Source organism: Zonotrichia albicollis, chromosome 1, assembly GCF_047830755.1.
Source record: "Zonotrichia albicollis isolate bZonAlb1 chromosome 1, bZonAlb1.hap1, whole genome shotgun sequence".
NCBI classification, from domain to species: Eukaryota; Metazoa; Chordata; class Aves; order Passeriformes; family Passerellidae; genus Zonotrichia; species Zonotrichia albicollis.
The window spans coordinates 114008262-114030233 of NC_133819.1; the positions used below are offsets into that span (position 1 = coordinate 114008262).

The 21972-nt window shown below is 34.2% G+C and overlaps 1 protein-coding gene across 8 annotated transcripts in view; it reads left to right on the forward strand.

Annotated features, from left to right (window-relative positions):
• Positions 1 to 21972, forward strand: part of SNTG1 (syntrophin gamma 1) — a 318965-nt gene that overhangs the window by 288266 nt on the left and 8727 nt on the right. For 7 of the 8 annotated variants that reach the window (XM_074550855.1, XM_074550863.1, XM_074550870.1 and 4 more), the window contains 2 exons: positions 3275 to 3367; positions 15465 to 15575. In XM_074550855.1, the coding sequence (XP_074406956.1) occupies positions 3275 to 3367; positions 15465 to 15575 (204 nt within the window). Of the gene's footprint in view, positions 1 to 3274; positions 3368 to 15464; positions 15576 to 21972 lie in introns of those variants that run through there. The other variant, XR_012582420.1, reaches the window with a different exon arrangement.

Consider the following 21972-nt stretch of genomic DNA (forward strand, 5'->3'; position numbering starts at 1 on the left):
GCTATAACCTCCAGAAGAGGTTAATCAGTGGGCCAATTCTAATCTAACTCCAAAGAATATATAACAAATTCAAATATTTTTAAATGCATTACTATAAATATATAATGAATTCTGTTTCAACGTAATTCATAGCTTCTGCCAGAGGTATATCTAAACTAAAAATTAAACAGTTGGTTTTTCTTAGAAAATAAATATATTAGAAGAGGCATAGTCAAATTGATAACAATTTAGCAATAACATGGTACAATGATACAATGGTGTCATTTTGATGTGTCACACTCACTCTTTAATTAGTTTTCTAATGTAGTATGTGATGGTAATCCATTTTCATAATTTCCTATTAAAAAACCAAATACTTGAAATGAAAATCCTTTTTCCTTACTCTCTCACTGCATTATTGCACAAAGAATCTGTGACTACTATAACTTGCCTAATGATGTGCAATTATGTATATGCCTGTCACATTCCCTTTATGTTCCTGCTACTTTAAGCTAATATTTTCACCTCTTGCCTCATGAATTTTTTTCTTGCTGTCCTTGCTTGTATTGTAGTTGTTTGTTCTCTGATGTAAGGATTATTATGTAAACTGTTTTAAGTTGCAGTACTTTAACATATGTTTTCATTGAAGTTGAATCTGAGTTTAAAATTCTGAAATAAGTCTTAAATTTATAGTTCACTTTGTTTCAGCTTCAGAGATGGCTTTCATGAAGTTCACAATATATTGTTCTTTCCATAATTTAAACGGTGCATGTTGAGGGAATAGTTTCTAAGGAACAACTTTGAGTTGTCTCCTTCAGCCTCTACCTGACCCATTGAATTATTAATAAACCAAAGTTAACGTTCTATATTCTGAGGAAGAACAGCAAATGACTTCTGAAGTGTGTTCTTCCTTTTGGGAAGGGGATGCTTCAATTCTGATGAGAGGTTTCATGAGTTCTTGTGAGAAATCAGCAACCAAACCAAATGCCCACAGTATATATTGTTCATAGCCACTTTTAAAGTTTTAAAATGTTAAATTTATAAGAAATGTTAAATTATCTTGTACCTTGATAACAATTTTTGCCTTTCTGTTTTCTCCAAATATCTGAATTAAAAGGCATCTTAAAAAAAAAAAAAGATGAGAAAAGTCTTAGTAGAGTTAACTAGTGTCTGAAAGTTCACATTCCTGCTCTGACCTGTCACCAGAATCATGCAAATGGATACAACACCTGCAAAAACCAAGGGACATTCTTCCCCAGAGAAACTAAATTCTCGCTTTCCAGGGATCTTTTTATTATTTTCACAATTTTCTTCTCTAAATTGTTTTGGAAATCATACTCTGAGGGCGTAGAATGGTCTTTTATATAAGTAAAGAATAACTAAATAATCAGCTGCTACTAGTGATCTGCAGTTTCTTCCTGTAAAGAACTACACTGAGCTGAACTAGATGACATTTCTCCACAAACTGAGCACTGCATTTTGTAGAAATACCCTTCAGTCTTGGAAGTAGGTTGCTTTTTCAGTGCAGCCTTGAACCAAGGCTGGTGTGTCCTGCTTCTCATGAATCTTAAGTTCCCAGTGAGGCTAATTAGCCAGTCCAAGTTCTGGGCTTAAAAGCAGAGGGAGCTGTGCCAGCTCAGCATGGTGCTGCAGTGCACACTGTGGGTTGGCCTCTGGTGTTGGGGTGGGAGGTTAGAAAACTTTAGATGACAATATGTATTTTAAATCTGATGCACATTTTCCATGCCACATTTAATTTCCAGTAAAGGCTCTAAGTCTGTTCCAGATCTTGAACGTTTACAAACAAAAATGCAATTTGCATCTTGTAAGATGTTTGCAAGGTAATTCCACAAAACCGTACATTTTTTGCTTTGCATGCAAAGCTTGAAAAGTTTTGCATATGTGACTTAATTAACTATAAGTAACTGTGAAATATATTACTTTACACTTTTTTCTTCTATTAATGAGATAATACCAAAGGCAATATCATCTTCTTTTTCAGCATCAATTTACAATCAAATTTTACACATTCATAACAGTCTCATGCTGTAGCTGATCAAAGGGAAAAAAATAAAAAGCCACTTTTATTTGTTAATATAAACACTAAGTATGAAGTTTTCAATTTTCCTTCATTGCATTTTCTATTTAGAACCTGTTAATGCAACTTCCAGCTTCTTGTGTTCTATGGAAGACCATTAAGTATCCAAACAGCACCCTCTTACAAAAAGAGTATATATGTAAAGGCATCTGATTTATCTTTATAATCAAAATGCCAAAAATAATCATAGGTTCTTTTGTAGTACTTACAATTTGTAACCCACATTGTTCCCACATTTACAATTTATATTTTGATTTTACTGACACATTATGGGTCATGGAAGTCTTTGTTCTCATTTCATAATTTTAGCAGCTACAGCAGTATTTGAAGAGTATAGCTGTATTTCATTTAATCTGGAGGGCAAAATGCCTTTAAAATAAGAATAATTTATTTAAAGAACTTGAATCTGATTTAGAAATGTTTTGATTTTTTTTAATGTATTTTGTGATGAAAAAGACAAGTCTGTCATTTTGTACCTGCAGTCAGCCTTCAAGCACAGCTTGATGCTAAAAATTACACTTATAAATGTCTCACAGTGTGTATTCAAGTGTGATGTTGTGGCAATAAATAGAAGTATATATTTAAAAACAGTAGAATGCCAAAGTCTTACAGAATTCCAAGGTTTCTCATAGAAACCTTTGAGATATATTGATATATTGATCCACTATCTGAAGCAAAAAAAAAAAAAAAAAATTCAGATAATTCCATTTAGCTGCTAAATGGTATGAAATGCTAGCTTTTTCCCTGAGATTTAGGACAACAGAAAACCACAAGAAACAGTCTACTAAAGAGATGCTTTATATAAGCTTTTTTTTTTTTTTTTTTGCTTGAAAAGATAAAAGGAATATATTAATCTTAAAAGTTGTTGGGTATGAAAAAAAATTTAGGAGATTGAAAATAATAAATTTTTCCTTTTAGAAAATGTTATTAGTAAGCCACTGAGGCAATTCTGAACCTTTCCTTTTTTCCCTAATGGAAGCAACACCTGTTTTTATGTCTTAGATAACTTCATCACTGATAAAAATCCTTTTATTTGAAATACAAAAAAATTGACATATTTGCACACAAATGACTTATTTCTGATAATAATTTTGAGGTATATAAACATTATAATAAAGACTCAGAAACAGAGGTCCTAGAAAAACATTTAAGAAATGTCTTCTGTGGTAACTACCTTCTCTGATTTTTCTTTTACAGTGCAAGACGTATGCCTGTGTTTTAGAGAGTCATCTTATGGGACTTACCATCGACTTCAGCATGGGCTTTGTTTGTTTTGATGCTGCCACAAAGGTAAAGTTCTAAGAAATTTTTCCATCACACTGTTATTATTCCTCGTTATTTCTAATATTTTGAGATAAGTAGTACATCTTCAAATTATCCTTCTCTTTGTTATAGAAACAGATTGTAAAATCTCTCATGCTTTAGTTTAAATTTGAGACTGATTTCTAATTATGTGAGAAATAGTATTCTGTTATTTGCTTGTTATTGAGAAATCAATACTGATATCAATCTGAAACAAGAATCAGATCTTTATTCTTTAATTTCACATGAAAGCTCACACTGATTGAGCTTGATGGTTTATTTTGCTGGTGTGCCCTTGGTTTTGAGAAAAGATAACTTTCTTAATTTCAACTTGAAAATATTCTTCCATTCTCTTCTCTTGTTTCATGGGAGGGAGTGTGTGCTTTTACAGCTATTCCACAATTCCTAGTTTATATTTTAGCTATTATTTTTCAGGCATCTGTAAAAAGAAAAACTAATCATAGTGCAAATGTCTCACCCGTCAGCTTTTCCTGTCAGCCTTAAAAAAACTCAGTAGAATTTATGAAAGAGTTTGCTTTATCAAGCAGATAGTATGGAATCAATTTCCATATTTTATTGCACGTCCAAGTCACAGTAAAACCACTGAGACCCTGAATATGTCCTATGTTGACATTTGCGCTAATTGCTGGCAAGTCCTAAAATGTGCTCAGGCTTTACTGCTACTACTTGACTCTGCTGTTAATGGTAGAATCTTTCTTCTGAGTGAAACAGTGAAATCTTTCTTCTGATTTACACTTACCTTCAGTACTTTTTTTCCTTTGACATGCTGCAACATTCCCACCACCAACTGCTGAAAATGCCCTTTTGGCTCCAGAATTTGTTCCTATGCTCTATCTGAAGTCAACCCTTCCTACCTCATTATTCTGCTAATCCAAACCCCTTTATTCTTCCCACTCCATTCTGTTTGTTTGCAGAAAGTGATGAATTTTAAATTTAAACACTTACATAACCTTGTTTCTTTTTGTTAAGCAAATAGTCTTGTATAATTCATCAATGGAACGTGACTATCAGATAGAAGGTATTACACTAAAATATCAGTACAACAGAATTAAAATGCAGTAGCTCTGTAAAAAAAATTGTTTTTCCCCCACCCTCCAATAATATTTTATGTATATATATAAAAAAGTATAATAAAGAATTTCTTTTGTGTATCTAACCTAAATGTACCCTTTCAGTTTTATCCTTTCAGTTTGAACCCATTACTTCTTGTATTATATGTACTGTATTGTATTGTATGTTAGAATAAAGCATTACACCATGAATAAAAAAAAGGACATTGTTTTGTTAGGTAATCAGGCATTGGGCAATGTGAGATAAGGATGACAATTGCATTAGAAAAGAACAGAAGCAATATAATAGGAAGCAACATAATCTGTTGCCAAGTGATTGCTGCAATTAAAATTGTCAAACAAGCCATAAGGTGAAATGTCTGAAATCTAAGTGTGTCAAACACGTTTTAGTGGGTGCTCAAATAGGAAAAACATTGCTTAGTCTCCATCAGTTTATAGAAAGATGAAGATTGTTGTGCTCTTAGCCAAAAATTTATTCAGATATCTTTATTATGAAAATGACAAGGGTAAGTTATGTCTGTGCTGGCAATGCTCTTCAACAATATTGCTAATCTCATATATACTGAAATGCAAACTAGACCTGTATAGGCACTAAAGCTAAAAATGTTATTTTCCACCTAATGAAGTTCTTATGAAGCAAACTATGTTTAAAAAAAAAAAAAAAATTGAAAAAACAATGAGAAATGGAAACCATTTTTTGAGACAGGGAAAACATTAGTACACTTTTAATTAACTTATACCTATCTTAGTAGTATTTACATGTGCATTTGTGAATTAAGGGTATCCAAAAGTCCTAGCAAGTATTCTGTGAATTAACATACTCAGTATTAAAGACAAAAGCATTATTTAAAATGTCATACCATTTGTGAAAACAATATTTACGCATTATTATTTATAATTTCTGGGATTTTTTGCAATTTGTATTTGAAAAATCAGTACAAATTATTATCTTTCCACTTCCAGTGACAGGGTATCCACAGCTCCCTGGGGCATCCTGTTTCACTCTCTCACCACCCTGATCCTCTAAGAGTCCTTTCTTATGTCCAGTCTGAACTCTACCTTCTTCTACTTTAAAAACATTGTCCCTTGTCCTGTCACTGTAGGCCTTGGTAGAAGTTCTTCCTCCATTTTTATATAAACCTCCTTTAAGTACTGAGAAGCAGGAGTAAGATCTCCCTGGAGCCTTCTCTTCTCCAGGTTCAACAGCCCCAACTCTTTCAGCCTGCCTTCATGAAAGAGATGCTCTGATCACCTTAGCGGTCCTGGTCCTCCTCCTGTACACGTTCTCCTCTGTTATTTTGCTGCTGCTTAGACCAAATTATGCCACTCCTTTTTGGGTAAAAATTAACTTAAAGCCATATTTCATAGAGTTTACTAACAGATTGAACTGTTCATTCTGTATTTCTTTCAGAATAACTCAGAGAATAGCCCTGCAGATGCAAGATATTTTAGTGAATTCACAGGTCTTAGACAAGTACCTGGAGGAAAAATATTATTACATTTTTCCTGCTAAATATTATTAAATCTTTAAAATTCTTAATTATTTATGACATTTTCATGTTTTGGAAACAAAATAGTTTCTGAGAAGTCCTGTCTAATATTTTATTGCAGTGGTTATCTTCAGTAAATCTTCAGAAAATTTCAGTTTTATATTATGTGCTCATGGTATTTAAAGTTTTCTTTCTTAATTACTAATGAAGTGACTTTGAGTTGTCTTTATAAGAGCATAATTACTGGTAAACTGAAATGAAGGAAGCCAAGTTCTTGTGCTCATGATTTTTACAGTTATTCAGTCATTCAAATGTTCCAATTATTTAAGCAGTGCCACAATATTTAAATTCTTTATTCCTCTCCCATTTCAAGTAAGTGAATAGATTTTGTCCAACATGCCCTGACAAATTGCAGTCAAAATTACACAAATTTTCAAAACCCCATGCTCACCCCCAGTCTTCATGAACAAGTCTAGGGTATAATGGCTCTCATTAAGTTTATGATTTCCAGACAAAAGCCTTACAACCCTGTGTAGGCTTGTTTTCTTGTTTGCTGTCATTTAATCCTTAAATAATACTTAACTATGTAAATTGAAATTAGTGGTTAAAAACTGTCATCTGTGCTAAATGTATTTCAAGTCAAACATCATAATTAGGTAAAAACATTGTGTCTGCACAGACCTATGATAAATATGAGTACACAAAGTATTAAACTGAGTTATTCAGAAAAAATCTGTGCTGTGATGTGATTATAACAGCACTAGCATAAATCATAGCTGTATCTGCTGCATATTTCTCTGCTTTCTTGTATTCATTTTCAGACTGATAACTCATAGAGTCAGCAGTAGTTTGTCATTTGGAGTATTTTCATATGATGCTTTATAAAAAGCTGTTGTATTTTCTTGTTAGGAGAATGAACAGCTTTTAAGACTACCTGGTTAAATCTGGTTATGTCGAAATTTCAGAAAATTACTTCTCAATTCAGGTAAAAAAACAAATAAAATTTTTGGCCACAAAATTTTTCTCCTTGCACCTTGAAAAGTAATGACGCGTATATTTATGCCCCTGTTCTGCAGCACTTTTCAGAGCCAAAGCACCGGTGCAAAATGTCATCTTTTATTAGCAATGTGTGGTTTGAAAGCAAACTGTGACACACAGCCCAAGCCAATACTGGCACGTGTTTGATTATGATAATGTTGGTGATGTAGTCCTTCATTTGTGCTAGTTATAAACCTGGAGTCAAAAAGCCACCTGCTTCCTGTGTTGGCATGCACAGAAATGTAATTCTAATCAATAGGGACTTTCCTCAAGCCATCTCTTCACTGGAGACTTCTTCCAAAAAATGCCCACCAGCTTTTGCTTTATTTGAAATACAAGATGTCAAATAGAATCCCCTCACTGAACTTCCCTCTTTCTTCGTTGCTGATATTCTGTGAAAAGTGAATTTAGCTAATCTTTGTGAATACCCTTTAGATATTTTGTTTTCTTTTTTGCCTTAATCACATTTTACAGATTCTGATTAGTTACTCCTTAAACTATAAGGTGTCTTAGTATACAGGATCTACTCCAGAAATAAGTTTTCACTAGACATGTTCCATATGCTAAATGTTTTGTTTGGTTGGTTTTAAAATATGAAAATTCTAAAAAATGTGCAAAAGGTTTTGTGGCAGTTCTTAGAAGTTATATACCAAATTTTATCCTAGGTAATTTTTGCAGTATTGTGTATCAATGTTTACTGGAGAAAACATTTTTCTCACATCGTGCCCAACTGTATCCTAGCACTCATGTCCTAAATTTGTCTAATATTAGCTAGTATATAGCATCAATGTTTTAATGAACAAATGTAACTCTCACGGGCAATTTCTGTTAGGTATGGACGTACATAGATACTGTGATGAACATTTATAAATAAGATTTGCAGCTGCAGTAGCCACCTTAAGAACTAAGTATGGAGACTGATAGGTTAAAGAGAATAACAAGACATGTACAGAAGTTAATCTAACTACTATTTTGAAAGTGGTCCAATGCATAAAACTACTTACTCAAGTGCCATTCAGTAACTGATTCTTAATGTGCTTCCATAAAAAATATATGGGGGGGGATATACACAGAAATATGTATAATATATATATTTCTGGATTACTGACATATTCATTAAATTTTTTTTCTATAATGTGCATATTTGCATCATCAATTCTACTAATAATACATTATGTGTTTTTGTGAATATACATTGCCATATACCTCCCTGAGCAAAGTGCTGTGTCTGTAGTCCATCATATTTACTGATCATTAAAACAGCAGTCAAAAATATTTATTTGTCAGAAGAGGAAAAAAGTATCCCTTGTAGGATTGAAAATAAATTAAGGTGCTGCTGAATTATATGGTGGTGCTAGAACAAAGTAAGAAAAGGCTCCATAATGGCCCACAAGGCACCTATCAACAAACTTCAGTGTACCTGGCCTGTGTTCTCTTGCAGAAACCTTCACCAAAAAAAGAGAATATTCCATGAACAATAAATAGCATTGCAAATATCTTTAATTTGGTTTCCATACCAAAAGCCTATTAGATCACACAGATTGGTATTTCTCTTAATTTCTTTAGGAATAATCTCCCATGTTTTCTAGCCATATAGACCTTGTCTGTCTCTTCATGAAAATAATACATATACAGCATATTGAAATAAAACAGCATATAAAAACCTTCTTGATATTCAAATTTCAGTAGTAGGGAAGGCAGAATAAACCAGGTTCACTGGAAAATGGAGATTTAATAATCCAACTCTTGTGAAAAAATATTTATTCCATGCTTCAAGGTTTAAATGTTGAACAAATAGCTACTATAACTTTAATAGAAGACATCAGCATGCTTCATTCAGTTTTATGTTCTCTGGCTAGAAACAAATGTTGGTAGATTTTCCATCAGCACTAATACACTGTAGTCTTTTAGCATTTTATGTAATTTCAGTAATGGACAAGAACAGTTCTTTTCAAAGGGCCGACTTTCATGCTTTTTTCCTTTGTCTCATTTTTGTTCTTTATCCTCTGTGTCCTCCCCTGTCTTTCCCTTTACAGTTATAAAGCTGCAGCAGCTGACAAAGGAAATTGCCTTGGACCATAATTCTTTTGCAGTGAGACACTCTCCAGAGATCAGTAACACAGTCGAACTGAGCATGAACAAGATCTTAATCCTACTCAGTTCCCTACCACTGCTATAACTCTGGACAGAGTGTCACTTGGCAAGAATGAAATCTTTCTCAATTAGCTATGAGACAAACAGACAAATTAAGGTGTATCCCAGGTGCCTGAAGGCTCAATTACTTTTTATTCTTAGAAACAAGGACCTGGAGGGCTTAAGCTCTTGATTTAGTTTGACTTGTAGGAGTGTCATGTATTTTAGTTAGACGACAAACATTAGCTTTAAAGATGCCCATTGAAGTTTAGCATAATTCTGTAACATATATCACACATTAAAAAATTGCCTTAAAAATCTTAAAGGAAGAACAATCCCAACATTCAGAGTATCAAGAAAAAAGGAGGCAGTGTTGGAAACAGCTAAAGATTTTTGAAAGTGTGATGGAAAACACAACAGAGGAATTTTATGGAAGTAGAACTTCAAAAGTGATCTCTGACATCCTTTCCTTAATAAAGATGGTTTCTTTGTTTACTCCACCATTTACAGGTGATCTGGGATGCAGCTGTCTAATCAATATAAAACACTGACAGGCTTAGGTTTTTGCAAGCATCCTACTGAAGGCCAAACTTCTTTTTCTATTATACAATAAAACCTGATTCATGCCAATGGAATGGCATTGTTTATGATTTCCATAGATCATGTATGTAGACAAGGCACACTTCATAAAATCATAGGATATCCTGAGCTGGAAGGGACACATAAGAATATCAAAGTCCAATTCCTGGTCCTGCACAGTACAGTCCCAAGAATCACACTCTGTGCCTGAGAGCACTGCTCAACTTGAGCTCTGTCAGGCTTGGTGCTGTGACCCCTTCCCTGGGGAGCCTGTTCCAGTGCCCAAGCACCCTCTGGGTAAAAATCTTTTTCCTGATATCCAACCTAAACCTCCCCTGACATAACTTCAGGCCATTCCCTCAGGTTCTATCACTGTTCACCGCAGAGAAGAGAGCAGTGCCTGCCACTCCTCTTTCCTCACAAGGAAGTTGAATAGTAATGAGGTCTTCCTTTAGTTTCCTCTTCTCCAGGTGGCTTCAGCTCTTCCTCATGTGGCTTCATGGCAGGTGAAATGATGCCATTGTAGCATGTGGTGCAAACACTAATGTTCAAGATTATTAAGTGTAAATAGTCTTTCAGCAAGAAGAGGGCTAGTCCACAGTGAATAATTTGACACAGAAGAGACAAAACTGTTTAAAAAAATTAAAGGTAGTTCACTGAATCCACAGGACACAAATTAAATGTGTTCTGGTTGGAGATTCTTATGCTGACAAAATACACATTTTATTTCCTAGCTGCAATGCCTAATGTCCTCTGTAACCTAAATTATATATCTATCCCAGAGCCATGGACTAGTCAGAGATTCACATTTCTATGAATATTACTTAGAGCATGGTAAGTAAAAATACAGTCACCTATTTATTCTGTTTTTATTTGATAATCTGATCTCTATTTAGGATTAGAACAAACTCCTTGACCCAAAATGAAACAAAAACTCTAATGAATATTTCTAGTCATAGCCCAAACAAAGATAGTTACAGTTATTATGTATTTCCACATTTCTGATGTCATTACCTAGATGGAAAGTGATTTTGTTTGATTATATCTTACCAAAATTGTATGTTCCAAGATACTGGGAATGAGTAGCAAAGTGACATATAATATAAATGTGAAAGTATTTTCTAGAGTGCCTTTAAAAATATGTGTTCTAGATCTAGCACTATTGCTAATAATAGAAACAATAATAACTTTCTTCATTTGTATGGCTGTATTACAGGTATAAATGAGTCAATAGCTTTTCTTCCATGTGTCAATTGTATGGTAAATTTAAGTACCAACTATAAAATAAAAATATGCACACAGAGAGCATCCATTTTAATTATAGTAGAATAGCACTAGCAGAAGATAATAGGCAGTAATTTGTTTGCAAAGACTAGCACAAATGAATCCTAGATGATTACTTATAAATAAAATATTTCTCATTAAAAAGTATTGGTGAAGAATCTTGGTCCCTTATATGTCACAGGAAAAAAAAATCCTGCTAATTCAGTGAATACAGGATTTTGTTTTTTGATGATTTGTTATTACGATAATTTAATAACATCTCAAGAGGAGTCTTAAATCTAATTTGTCAGCTTGTCTGCACAGTTTGTTTGCATTGCATTCTGGTATTCTTTGAAGTTAATTGTATTAAATGGTGTAAAATGCAAAAGGCAGCCTAAGCAATATATGAATAATAATTGGATAAAGGATTTATATCTTATTGGTTGTTTCCAATTTTATGCATGATACATACTGTATTTGTTCAAAGAGATTGTCTTCTTACAGTGCATTTTTCAAGACATGGATTAATTATGTCAGATTTTCTGTGGCCACACTGGGACTGTGCAAATTGTGACACTGGTGGTATTTTCAGTGAACGCCTTGGTCCCCACTTGCTGAATTGGACTGCTTGATGTTGTTCCTAAATTCTATCTCTACTCATTAAATGAGAGTTCACTTTTCTCTCATTAATTGAGAAGCAATAAACAGTGCATACTGAGTTCTCCTCTTCATCTTCCATTAAGGCATCCTAATGTTGTGTGCCATGACTTAAAAGGTGTGCTAGGATCCTCAAGAGTAGCTGATGCCACTGTCTACAACAGAATCTTTTTTAATTCGGTTGCAATTTGTGCTTGGAAAGGAATTGGTACCTGGCCCACCTGTCAAATCTATTTTAGGACAAACAAAAAATTATTGCTTCCTATAAATGCTGTATATAGAGCTGTAAAGGATTCTTAGTGATGCAGGTTATGCACTGTTAATGAGGAAGCCACTTGAAGAGAATATGCTGTTTTTGTCAGCTAAAAGTAGCCCTATGAGTGCTGAGCTCAGTAACACTGCAAACCAGTAAGTACTTCTGCTTATAGTTCATAATTCCTGAAAACTGATTTAGAAAAATTTTATGTGACACACATTTAGGTGTTCAACAATTTTCAAAAAAGCCAGCATGTTTTACAAGTGTTCTTATTGGTTAGAAGTCAGTATGTATACATAAATATATTTACACAAAATTATAACAGCCTATGTTAACTTTCTGAAGCAATCATTTAACAAATGGTTTCAAGGAACTCTGATATTCAAAGACATTAAAAAATAATGACTGTGACAGTGATGTAGATCAGTATTCCCAAGGATACCTATACATAATGCAGGAGAATTAGCCTTTAAAAAGAATTGAGAAGAGTAACCACAGTGAACCCTTAAACACTGAAGTCAACCTATAGGATCATGAAAGATATCACATTAAACTCTCTCCTGTGTTAATGTCACTGCTGTAGTTTCACATCTGTGTGAAACTGGTGCTCAGGTGAGTGGGTCTGGTCTCCTTTCTTACTGTGGCACTATAAAGTAGTAGTTGGAAAAGGATAGGTCTGATCCCTGTTCATTGCTTATGCATTTTGCAGCAATGAAAATGAAGAGAACCACACTCAGAACATATGGAACCAGAGAAATTAATCCAGTGATCCCCAAGATACTTTATTTTAAGCAATGTGTCTGCAGTCACAGCATTTTGTCTGCCTTATAGACATTTTATGCGTACAAAATGGGCTGCACAGGGCAGCACTTCAACCTCTCTGGTAGGAGAAAGGATTTAAATGGGTCTTACCGGGCATATAATTAACTAATTTACTCAACTTTTGCTATCTAGAATTTGAACTTCTAGTTTAAGTGGTTTAAGCTATCTGTTACACTTTTAATGTAGTATAGTATATTGAAGTAAACACACATCCAGACTCTATCCTAATGAAACAGTTCTTGCCATTTCAAACCAGGATGTAGGATTTTTAATTCAGAGCTTCTCTAGAAAAAGAAATAGCCAGAGTGATTTGCTTGAAATACTTTGTATTCATGACTTGGTGACTTAAAGCTCTCAACATTTCCCTATTCTTATTTTTGCAAATGACCGATCCCTCACGTGGACAGTTTTGAGGGAAAGTGTGTGCAATTTGTTGAAGATCACTCAAAAGGAGCAGATAATTCTTTCATGTGGGAATCATTTAATGCATTGTCAATAGCATTTCTACTCCTTACACTTTAGATGAAGAGTATTTAATTGTCTCTGCAGAGACTAGGTTCGAGGAGCTTGTTTTAGTATCTTGATGTTGAAGTGCAGTTTTGTTGAGATTAGTTCTCTCCACACTATAAACCTGATTTTTAAATGTTCTTAAGTAAGAGCCCTGGCTGAGTAGTAGTCTCCAAAACCAATGCTATGCATAAATTGAAGTGTGTTCCTGAGTTGTGCCTGGGATTTGGTGTAACTGTCATTCTCTTTCCTCTGAATGGGAATGAAGTACATGGCAAAGTATAGAAATGTCAAAGTATCTCAGTTCTATACATCCTTCATCTTCATTCAAACTTAATCTGACTGGGAATAAGGCCAGGTACCCTGGGATTTTGCCTGCACATCTAAGGGTCCTTGTTAAAGCTGCATCTTTCTCCTGGCCTCTCCATATATCATCAGAGAAGAGAAAGATGATAGCTCATTGCTTTGATTGTTTTCTCCTGAGATAAAGAGACAATCAGTGCCCTTTACATTTCTCATCCAGGAAATGACATACCTAAGTAGATTTGCTGTCCCTACAGAAAGGCAATGGTCTTGATCTTCTGGCAAGATTTCATAGATTTGTAAAATAAAAAGGAGTTTACAAAGCAGGCAGGAATATAGCCAGCTGAATGATGTTATGTACTGGATTGTTTTGCTCAGATTTTTTTTTTTTTTTACCTCACTTTTTGTACAATATAAATAAGCATCTTTGATCAAACAAAGGAATTTCGCACACATAGAAATGAGGGAAGCTGTTCTACTTTCTGTAGCACAGATTGGTGGACTCAGGAGGACAACATTTGAAACAAATAGGATCTATTTTCACATAAACTGCCAAATTCCTGTGGTTTATGTGAAACAGAATGTCCTTAACTCTGTTTATGGCAGATTGGAGCTCACCTGTCACTTACACACAGAGAATGAAAGTGGTGCTGAGACTGGGGCTCTTTCTTTTAATCTGGAAGGGGGAACTATATAGAGATAATTGTGGAGAAAAATTCTAGCACTTTCTTTGTGTATGGTGCACAGTTAAGATGCTGTCCTTGTGGTTTCTTTTCTTGTTAGTCCCCTAAGACAAACACAAAAAACTCTATTCAGCTTGGTGCAGGGTAGAGATTTTTGCCAGTCATAAAGAGACCAATACATTCCGAAGCAAAGGGGCCTGCATAGATTTAGGACAGTTAAAAATTTGACCTCCCCCATGTTTGGTTTAATTCCCAGTAGATACTAAACCATTCATAGATAAAGACTACGGGCACAGATGGAAGTGTCGTCCTACATCACAGAGAGGGAGTAATTTACAAACCCTTGTACAAAAGTATTGCTTTAAGTTTCTGTGCTGTCAGATGCCTGTGAAATTATTGTTCATCAAAGTAGTAGAACAATGTAAGTGATGATGACCTAATTATGTGAAATGCTACTGAAATCACAGTGAAACATTTTAAGAATTGAAAACATCTGGATGGTGGGGGATGTCTTTAAATTGGGAGGAAAAGACAACAAAAATAGCTCTTTTCCATTTTTAAGAAAAGTAGTTTAAAATGGCTTTTGGCTCCATAAATCCACACTAAATATAATTATAAAGAGATGATTTTCTAGACATCTGTACATTTTATTAATTGTATATTTACTTTGTAAAGCATTATGTCTTTTTCAACAAGACACAATACAATTCATAATGCAATTGCTTGAAAGACCACTGATACAGTTAGAATTAATTACTTGCTCAAATTCCTCACTAGAGCTCTCATAAATAAACTCAAAATATGTTCTCTTTTAAAAATTTCTTTTGTTATTTTATCTTTTAAAAATAGAGATTTGTTTTTACTAGGATATGGCCTTTATATTAGACTAGATTTTTTTAGTATGGAAGGAGGGGTCTTTTATGTCAGATCAACACTTCCGATAGAGTAGCAAATCCCCAGATCAAAAAAAAAATCCTTCTTTTTTCTTTAAATACTAAATATAGATAAAGGAATTTCGGGGTAAATTTCACAAATGTAGACTGACAGGTGTTATTCAAACACTGCCAAAGTATAATGTCTCTATATGATTAAAGGAACATCTGACCACAGACAATACATTTATTTAATTACATACCATAGAGATGTTAAAACTTTCCTTGGAAGGAGATCAGCTATTTCTAATACAATTTTCAATGATAGCTACATTGACTTGTGTATGATTTTTTATATTTTGGTTTGTTTTTTTTTTTTTTTCCCCTTTAGGCTGTGCTTTGGAGGTACAAGTTTTCCCAGCTCAAAGGTTCTTCAGATGATGGGAAGAGCAAAATCAAATTTTTGTTCCAAAACCAAGATACTAAACAAATTGAAGCAAAGGTAAAAACAACACATTGTTTGTATAAAGGCAATATACAATTTTCAAAGCAACTATGGGAGCAAGGAAGAATAGTAAACAAAGTTATTTGGAAATATTAGATGAATGCACAAAAAATGCAAAGAAAACTGATGAAATTGAAGAAAACTGAATGAATTACTTTCATCCAGTTAGAAGTTTTTTGAGATGTGTAATTAGATTTAAAAATAATAAAATGCAGGACGTATGGTCTATATGGATTTAGGCATGTTTTCCAACTCTCCTCTTTGTCATTGTGATAAAGCTATTTGAGAGCTTGAATACCCTGTTTATTGCCCTATAATTGTATCATGAAGAAATGATGGAAAATATGTCTTTAAATCAACCTGGGAGCAAAACTCAGCAAAGGTTAAAAATCTATTTTTATTTCTCAGAGGAAAAAAAAAAAGTGTGGATTAAATACATATTTTCCAAGACTGAAGTGTCTGTATCTAGTGCAAAATCAGAAAAGTTGTATTTCCAGTCATGCTTTTGATTCAAGAGTTAATTCATGAAAATAGTAGCTGTGAGAGATTTAAGCTTACTACAATTTATGTCTTTTGAGAATACAGCCATTTACTGTCTCAATGTTTGCGAGCAGTGATCTTCCCAAGGTCTGTGATGGTTGTAACTGCCTTAGAGTCTGGGTCAAAGTTCTTTTTTGACTAGAATCCAAATTTTAATGTAAACCTAAAGACTATTTTCTTGTTGATGTCTAAGCTTTGCTTTAAAAGCATTTACTATACTGTTTTTCCTGACCATGTTGGAGACAAAATTGCTGAATGAACGTGATAACAAAACAGTTCCACGAGCAAAAAGGAAATGGTTAAATAAATTGTCTTTAGGTGCTAAATATGTAGAGTATTATAAAATATGTAAAGACAAAAAATGCATTGTTTTGGGGATAGTTTTCTGTTTAAATGCCAGTAGCTACATTAGGCATCTTTCTCCATGTCGCTTTATGCTTCATGTTAATTATTTTCAACCCAGCAGCTATTTACTTGATTTTGAGACTTTTACTCAAATGAAATACAGTAAAATAAAGGTATGTAAGAGTTCCCATTAAATCAACAGTGATAAAATGTAAGGACCATGGTTTTAATACCTTCATGTTCTGCTGCATCTCAAAGATAAATATTTTCTTATTTCTGATTTCCTTCAGAAATATTTTTAGTGATGCAGAACTTATTTCAGCTCTAATACAACAATAGAGTTTAACCTAATGTCATGAGGATGATTTTCTCTTAAGAAAGTAATTGTAAAATTTTATCCTGCTCTTACATGCAGATGAAGGATGAAAGTCATCATTATTTTTCTAATATCTGTCTACTGTTGCTGTCATATTAACACATTATTTTAGCAGTTACAAAAATTCATAGGAGTCCAAGAATGACACGCTCTTGGGGTGTTTGGGGATTTTGGGGATTTTAGTTTGCTTTTTTTTTTAAACTGGTAAAACTAGAATATATTTTTAATACTGAATTACATTAAAAACCCCAAATAATGAAATGCAGATTAAAAAAAAAAGGGTTTTTTTTAATATTTTAAATTATATCTGTCAATAAATCACTTAGAGATACACAAATGTGTTTGACATACATAAGCCTTAGAGGTATCCTGTGCCTTTATTGCACCTGTTATTATTTCCATTCAAATGGAGTTCTAGAAAATTCTACCAAACTTTTATTAAGGTAGAGATGCTGCATTACTCCTTATGAAGCCAGAGTATTATACAAACCTGCTAACATGCTTATTAATATGCCATCTTGTTCCCTGGGTGCTGTACTTTACTATATATTTAAAATTACTCAATTTTGAAATAAGAATTTATTTATTTAAATAATTTTCTTGGTGATCAAAACATGTCAACTACATGCAAAGATGTCAGGTGGCATTCTCTTTGGAAGGTGCTGTGGCATTTATGATAAGCAATTCTATCCATTCCAATTTGTTTACATATTAAGTATGTTGCTTAGTCTAAGAAATGTAGATAAATGTGTCTGTAAAATGAATGTGAAGGTTCTGGGGTCATATATTTTCAACATTGGTTACCTTAAAATTTTGTGGATAACCCCCTTCTGTATCCTTTAAATCTTTCATAGATTTAAAGGACTATTCATTGTAAGGAGAGATGGAACAGTCTAGCCTCTGTTTTCTTGCTTTACATTCCTGAGTCAGAAGTATAGCTATTTGTGGAACTGTTGAGTCATTAAGAAATGTTAATCAGATTTTCAGAAACATTTGTAATGCCAGATTTCATGAATACTGTATGCAGACTTTATTTGAAATCAGAGGATGGAAATTTTGTAAAACATCTGTTAAAGGTTGGGATGAATATTCATGCCACAGCAATCATCACCTGTAAATGCAGCCCTGTTTTGCAGCTGGCCTGAAGATCCACTGCTGCAGCATTTTCTTTATGATTCTATTATTTTTTTCCCTATGTTATAATACATGTGGAATAATCAGAATATGGTGAAAGGAGAACTCTGCAGGGAATAAAAACCAAAAATTGAGGAGCCATTACAGCAGTGTATTAGGGCTCTTTATTTACTTATTCCCAAGCAGCAATGTGGAAGCAGAGTATAGCAGGTAACTTTCCAGACACCACAAATACTGTGTTCAGTTTTGGGCCACTCACTACGAGAAAGACATTAAGGTGGTGAAGTGAGTCCAGAAAAGGCCAACAGAGCTGGTGAAGGGTCTGGAACACAAGTGTGATGAGGAGCAACTGATGGAGCTGGGGTTGTCTAGCCTGGAGAAAAGGAGGCTCAGGAGGAATCTCGTTGCTCTCTACAACTGCTTAAAAGGAGATTGTAGCCAGGTGGGGTCAGCCTGTTCTCATAAGCAGCAAGCAATTGGACAAGATTAAGTGGCCTCAAGTTGCACCAGGGGAGGTATAGATTGGATACTAGGAAAAATATATTCACCAGGAGGATTGTCAATAATTGGAACAGGCTGCTCAGGGAAGTGGCAGAATCACCACCCCCAAAGGGACGATCTAGATATGTAGAGGTAGCACTGGGGACATGGTTTAGTAATGGAGTTGGCAGTGCTGGATTAACCGTTGGACTCAATAAATGTCCTATTCCACCTAAATGATTCTATGATTCTATACAATAGCTTCACAGAAAAATATGAGTTATCAAAATCAAATTCTTCCCATCTTCATTTATAATGCAGAACATTTTGTGTATTTCATGCTTTCCCAGATGTGTGTGATTATGGCAAGTTGAACCTCTGTGATAACACCTTTTAGCTTTAGAACACTTATTCGTGATCTGCAGAATCGAGTGTCAAAATGCTCATCTATTGAATTTTGATCCAAGCTTAGACAAATTTGTTATTATTCTAGAAATGTGTTCCAAATTGTAGATATACATTTCTTGGGAAAAAAATAAGTATGCATCCGCATTTTAAATTTTATCATACTATCTTCATAATTGTCCAGCACCTTCCCTGTATTCTGGTGGAATATACTGAGATACCAATGTTAATGTTAGAAAAATCTAGGAAAAATGCATTTTGGAGTAAAGTCAAGCACCACATAACTGGTAGTTATCAGTTGCTTTTTTTGTTGTTGTTGTTGTTGTTGTTGGGAAAAACACTTGCCACCAGAGTTTATATTCCAGTGAAAGGAAGTCCTTCACTGACACTGAAGAGCTAAGATTTTTATGATACTGTCAACATTTTTCATAGTGTGTTTCATGCCTGATTTAAAAAATTCAAAATGGCATGCCTTGAGACATATGGTTTGTGCTATGGATTTAGTTAGAGTTTGACTTATTTCCCGGTATTGTTCTTTTCAGCTTTAAAATAATTGTAGGCATTTAAACATTTCAAATACTGCCTTTTTTCCTGTAGAGACATTGTACTCATGCTTTTTTTTTTTGGCTTCTCTCTAAGTGAAATTATGTTATTGTAAAGATATATAATGTAGAATAAAAGAAATGTGTCCTCATGGATTTAAGCAGTTCCAGTCTAAAAATCTGAACAATAATTACCATAGGTCACAGCAGTGGGTCTATGGCAGGAGGCCTGAAAGCAAACACCTAACTTAGAAGGTATCTAAGGCAAGGTCTAAGTGGTTTCTGACAAGAAAACCTTTTAAGGGTAGCATTAATCACTGATACCCCTTAGACATTCCAATCTGTAGGTTATTTCTCAGCTGTCACTCAGCAGGAGATATTGCACAATTTTGCTCAGTGAGACAAAATTTTTATGAGTGAGAGCTACAAAATAGAGCTGTCACCTTGATAGAATGTGGAGCCAATGTGTCCCTGTATTTGTTCTTACTGAGCTGTTTGGGTTAAAAAAAGAACTAACTTGGGTTAAAAAAAAAAAAAAAAAAACTAAGCACAGGAGGGCAAAGCTTTCTCTGCATCTGTACGGCTTCCTATCTAGTTTCTTGTCAGTTTACCTGTTTGTTTAGCTATAGTTTAAGGATCTATTAGTGTCTCAATAGTATCACGGCAGCTTCTGGAGGTGATACACAATCTAAGGACTGTAATAAACTCAGAGTGGTGTGACCTTCAGTATAACCTAAGTATTAGACTTTTTGAACAAAACAGAAGAGCATCTTAAATCTTTAAGAGTTCGTGTTTCGAGATAAACATATGCTTCCAAACATAGGAGTAAATGATGTGTATAAAAATCAGCATCTTACATTATTGAATTTTTACCAAACTGGGAACTGAGGGTCTTTCTGTGCTTGGTAAAACACGTATGACTCAAAAGCTGCACTTCAGTCTGTGCTTTCACCTCCCAACTTGCAGCACAACAGTTCTCTCAGAAAAAGGCAAAGCCACATTGCTGTGCTGCAGCAGGTGAGTTGTTCACAGATTGGCTGAACTCCTAAGCTGAGCAGTACAAAACTGAAGTGGGTACAAAAATAAGTTTATCAAGATGAAGGTCCAGTCATCAAATATATATGTATATCAAATATATCTATTTGAATATGGAAAACCAAAGAAGGCACAAATATGGTATCAGCTAAGGAAGAAATTAAACTTCAAGGATTTCACATTAATCTCATTATTAATTAATGCTATCTTAGTATTAATTAATGCCAATTAATAGTACTTGAAATTATCTTGTAAAGAAACGTAATCTAAATATCCTGAATGACTACTGATCACATTACTGTGAACAAAATACCCACTTTCTACTGTTGCGAGGTGACTTGATGGGTGCTTGCATCATTTTCCAGGCTGACATTTCTGCTCATTTCAAGTCTGTTCTCCAAAATGCAATTTTAAATTAATCCTTGTTCTTAGTCTTGAGGGTTTTTCAGTGAGCATCACAGTGCTCTTCACATTTAGAGTATCATCTTTAAATGGGTTATAAGTATACAGCCTTAAGATTTTTATAGAGTGATTGCTCAGTTGCAGTTACTGAATTTTTGAATTCACATTTCTGACTTGTGTTGATTTCTGTGGTTCAGTTTTTAGCTTCCCCATGTCTTGCATATGGATTATTTGTCTAATATCTATTTTAGATCAGATTCTATGCAAATATAGAGAGACCATGTAACTCCACTTTTGATGAACAAATATCTTCTCATATCAGCTGTTTATATATGGATGAAAGAGAAAAAAATTTAAATATACCTAGGGTACTTAAAAACAAAATTGCTGGATTTTGTAAATGTATCATTTATGTAGTCGTATCATACTACATAATATATGTATAATACAATACAATAAGAGATTGCTGAGGTTTGGTTTGTTTTTTTTTTTTTTTTTATTTTGGGAAAACTCCCTTTTTTCTCTTTCTTTGTCTGTTCAATTGCAAAGACTTTCTTTGTGAAAACTACTAGAATTCCAATATACCAATATACTTCTGATATTTTCAATGACTGCATCTTTCTCACATGCCCTTTTGCCCACTTATGTTGTCCTCAGCAGGAAGTGCCCATGTTCATTAACAATCTGGTGTAATGACAGCAATGTAAGGTGAGAGCAGTTTAATCAAAAGATAGCTTAGAAAGACAATTTGAAGACCAGAGGGTACACTGATATTCCTGAGAGAGTAGGGTCTTAGCTGAGCAGTACAGGCAACAGTCTGGAAATTGTAATAATAGTAAATTGTGTACTTGTGCATGGACAAGCAGAAGTGGCTTAAATTAGGATTTCTTTGCTTTTTGGAGGATTCAGAGCATGTGACTTTCCCTACTGGTATCAACTTCAAGGGCTTAATTGCATATTTTTTCAGGTTTCTTAGAGTTTGTCTGTTTGCTCACTTGAAACTTCATCTGTCCCATGTGTACAGTACACACTAGCCTGCCTAGAGGAAAGTGTATTCAGACAAAAATATGGCAGAGGACAAAGTGTGTACAGAAACAACCAGGGTGGTTGGGGGTTCCCCTCTGTCTGCTGGCAG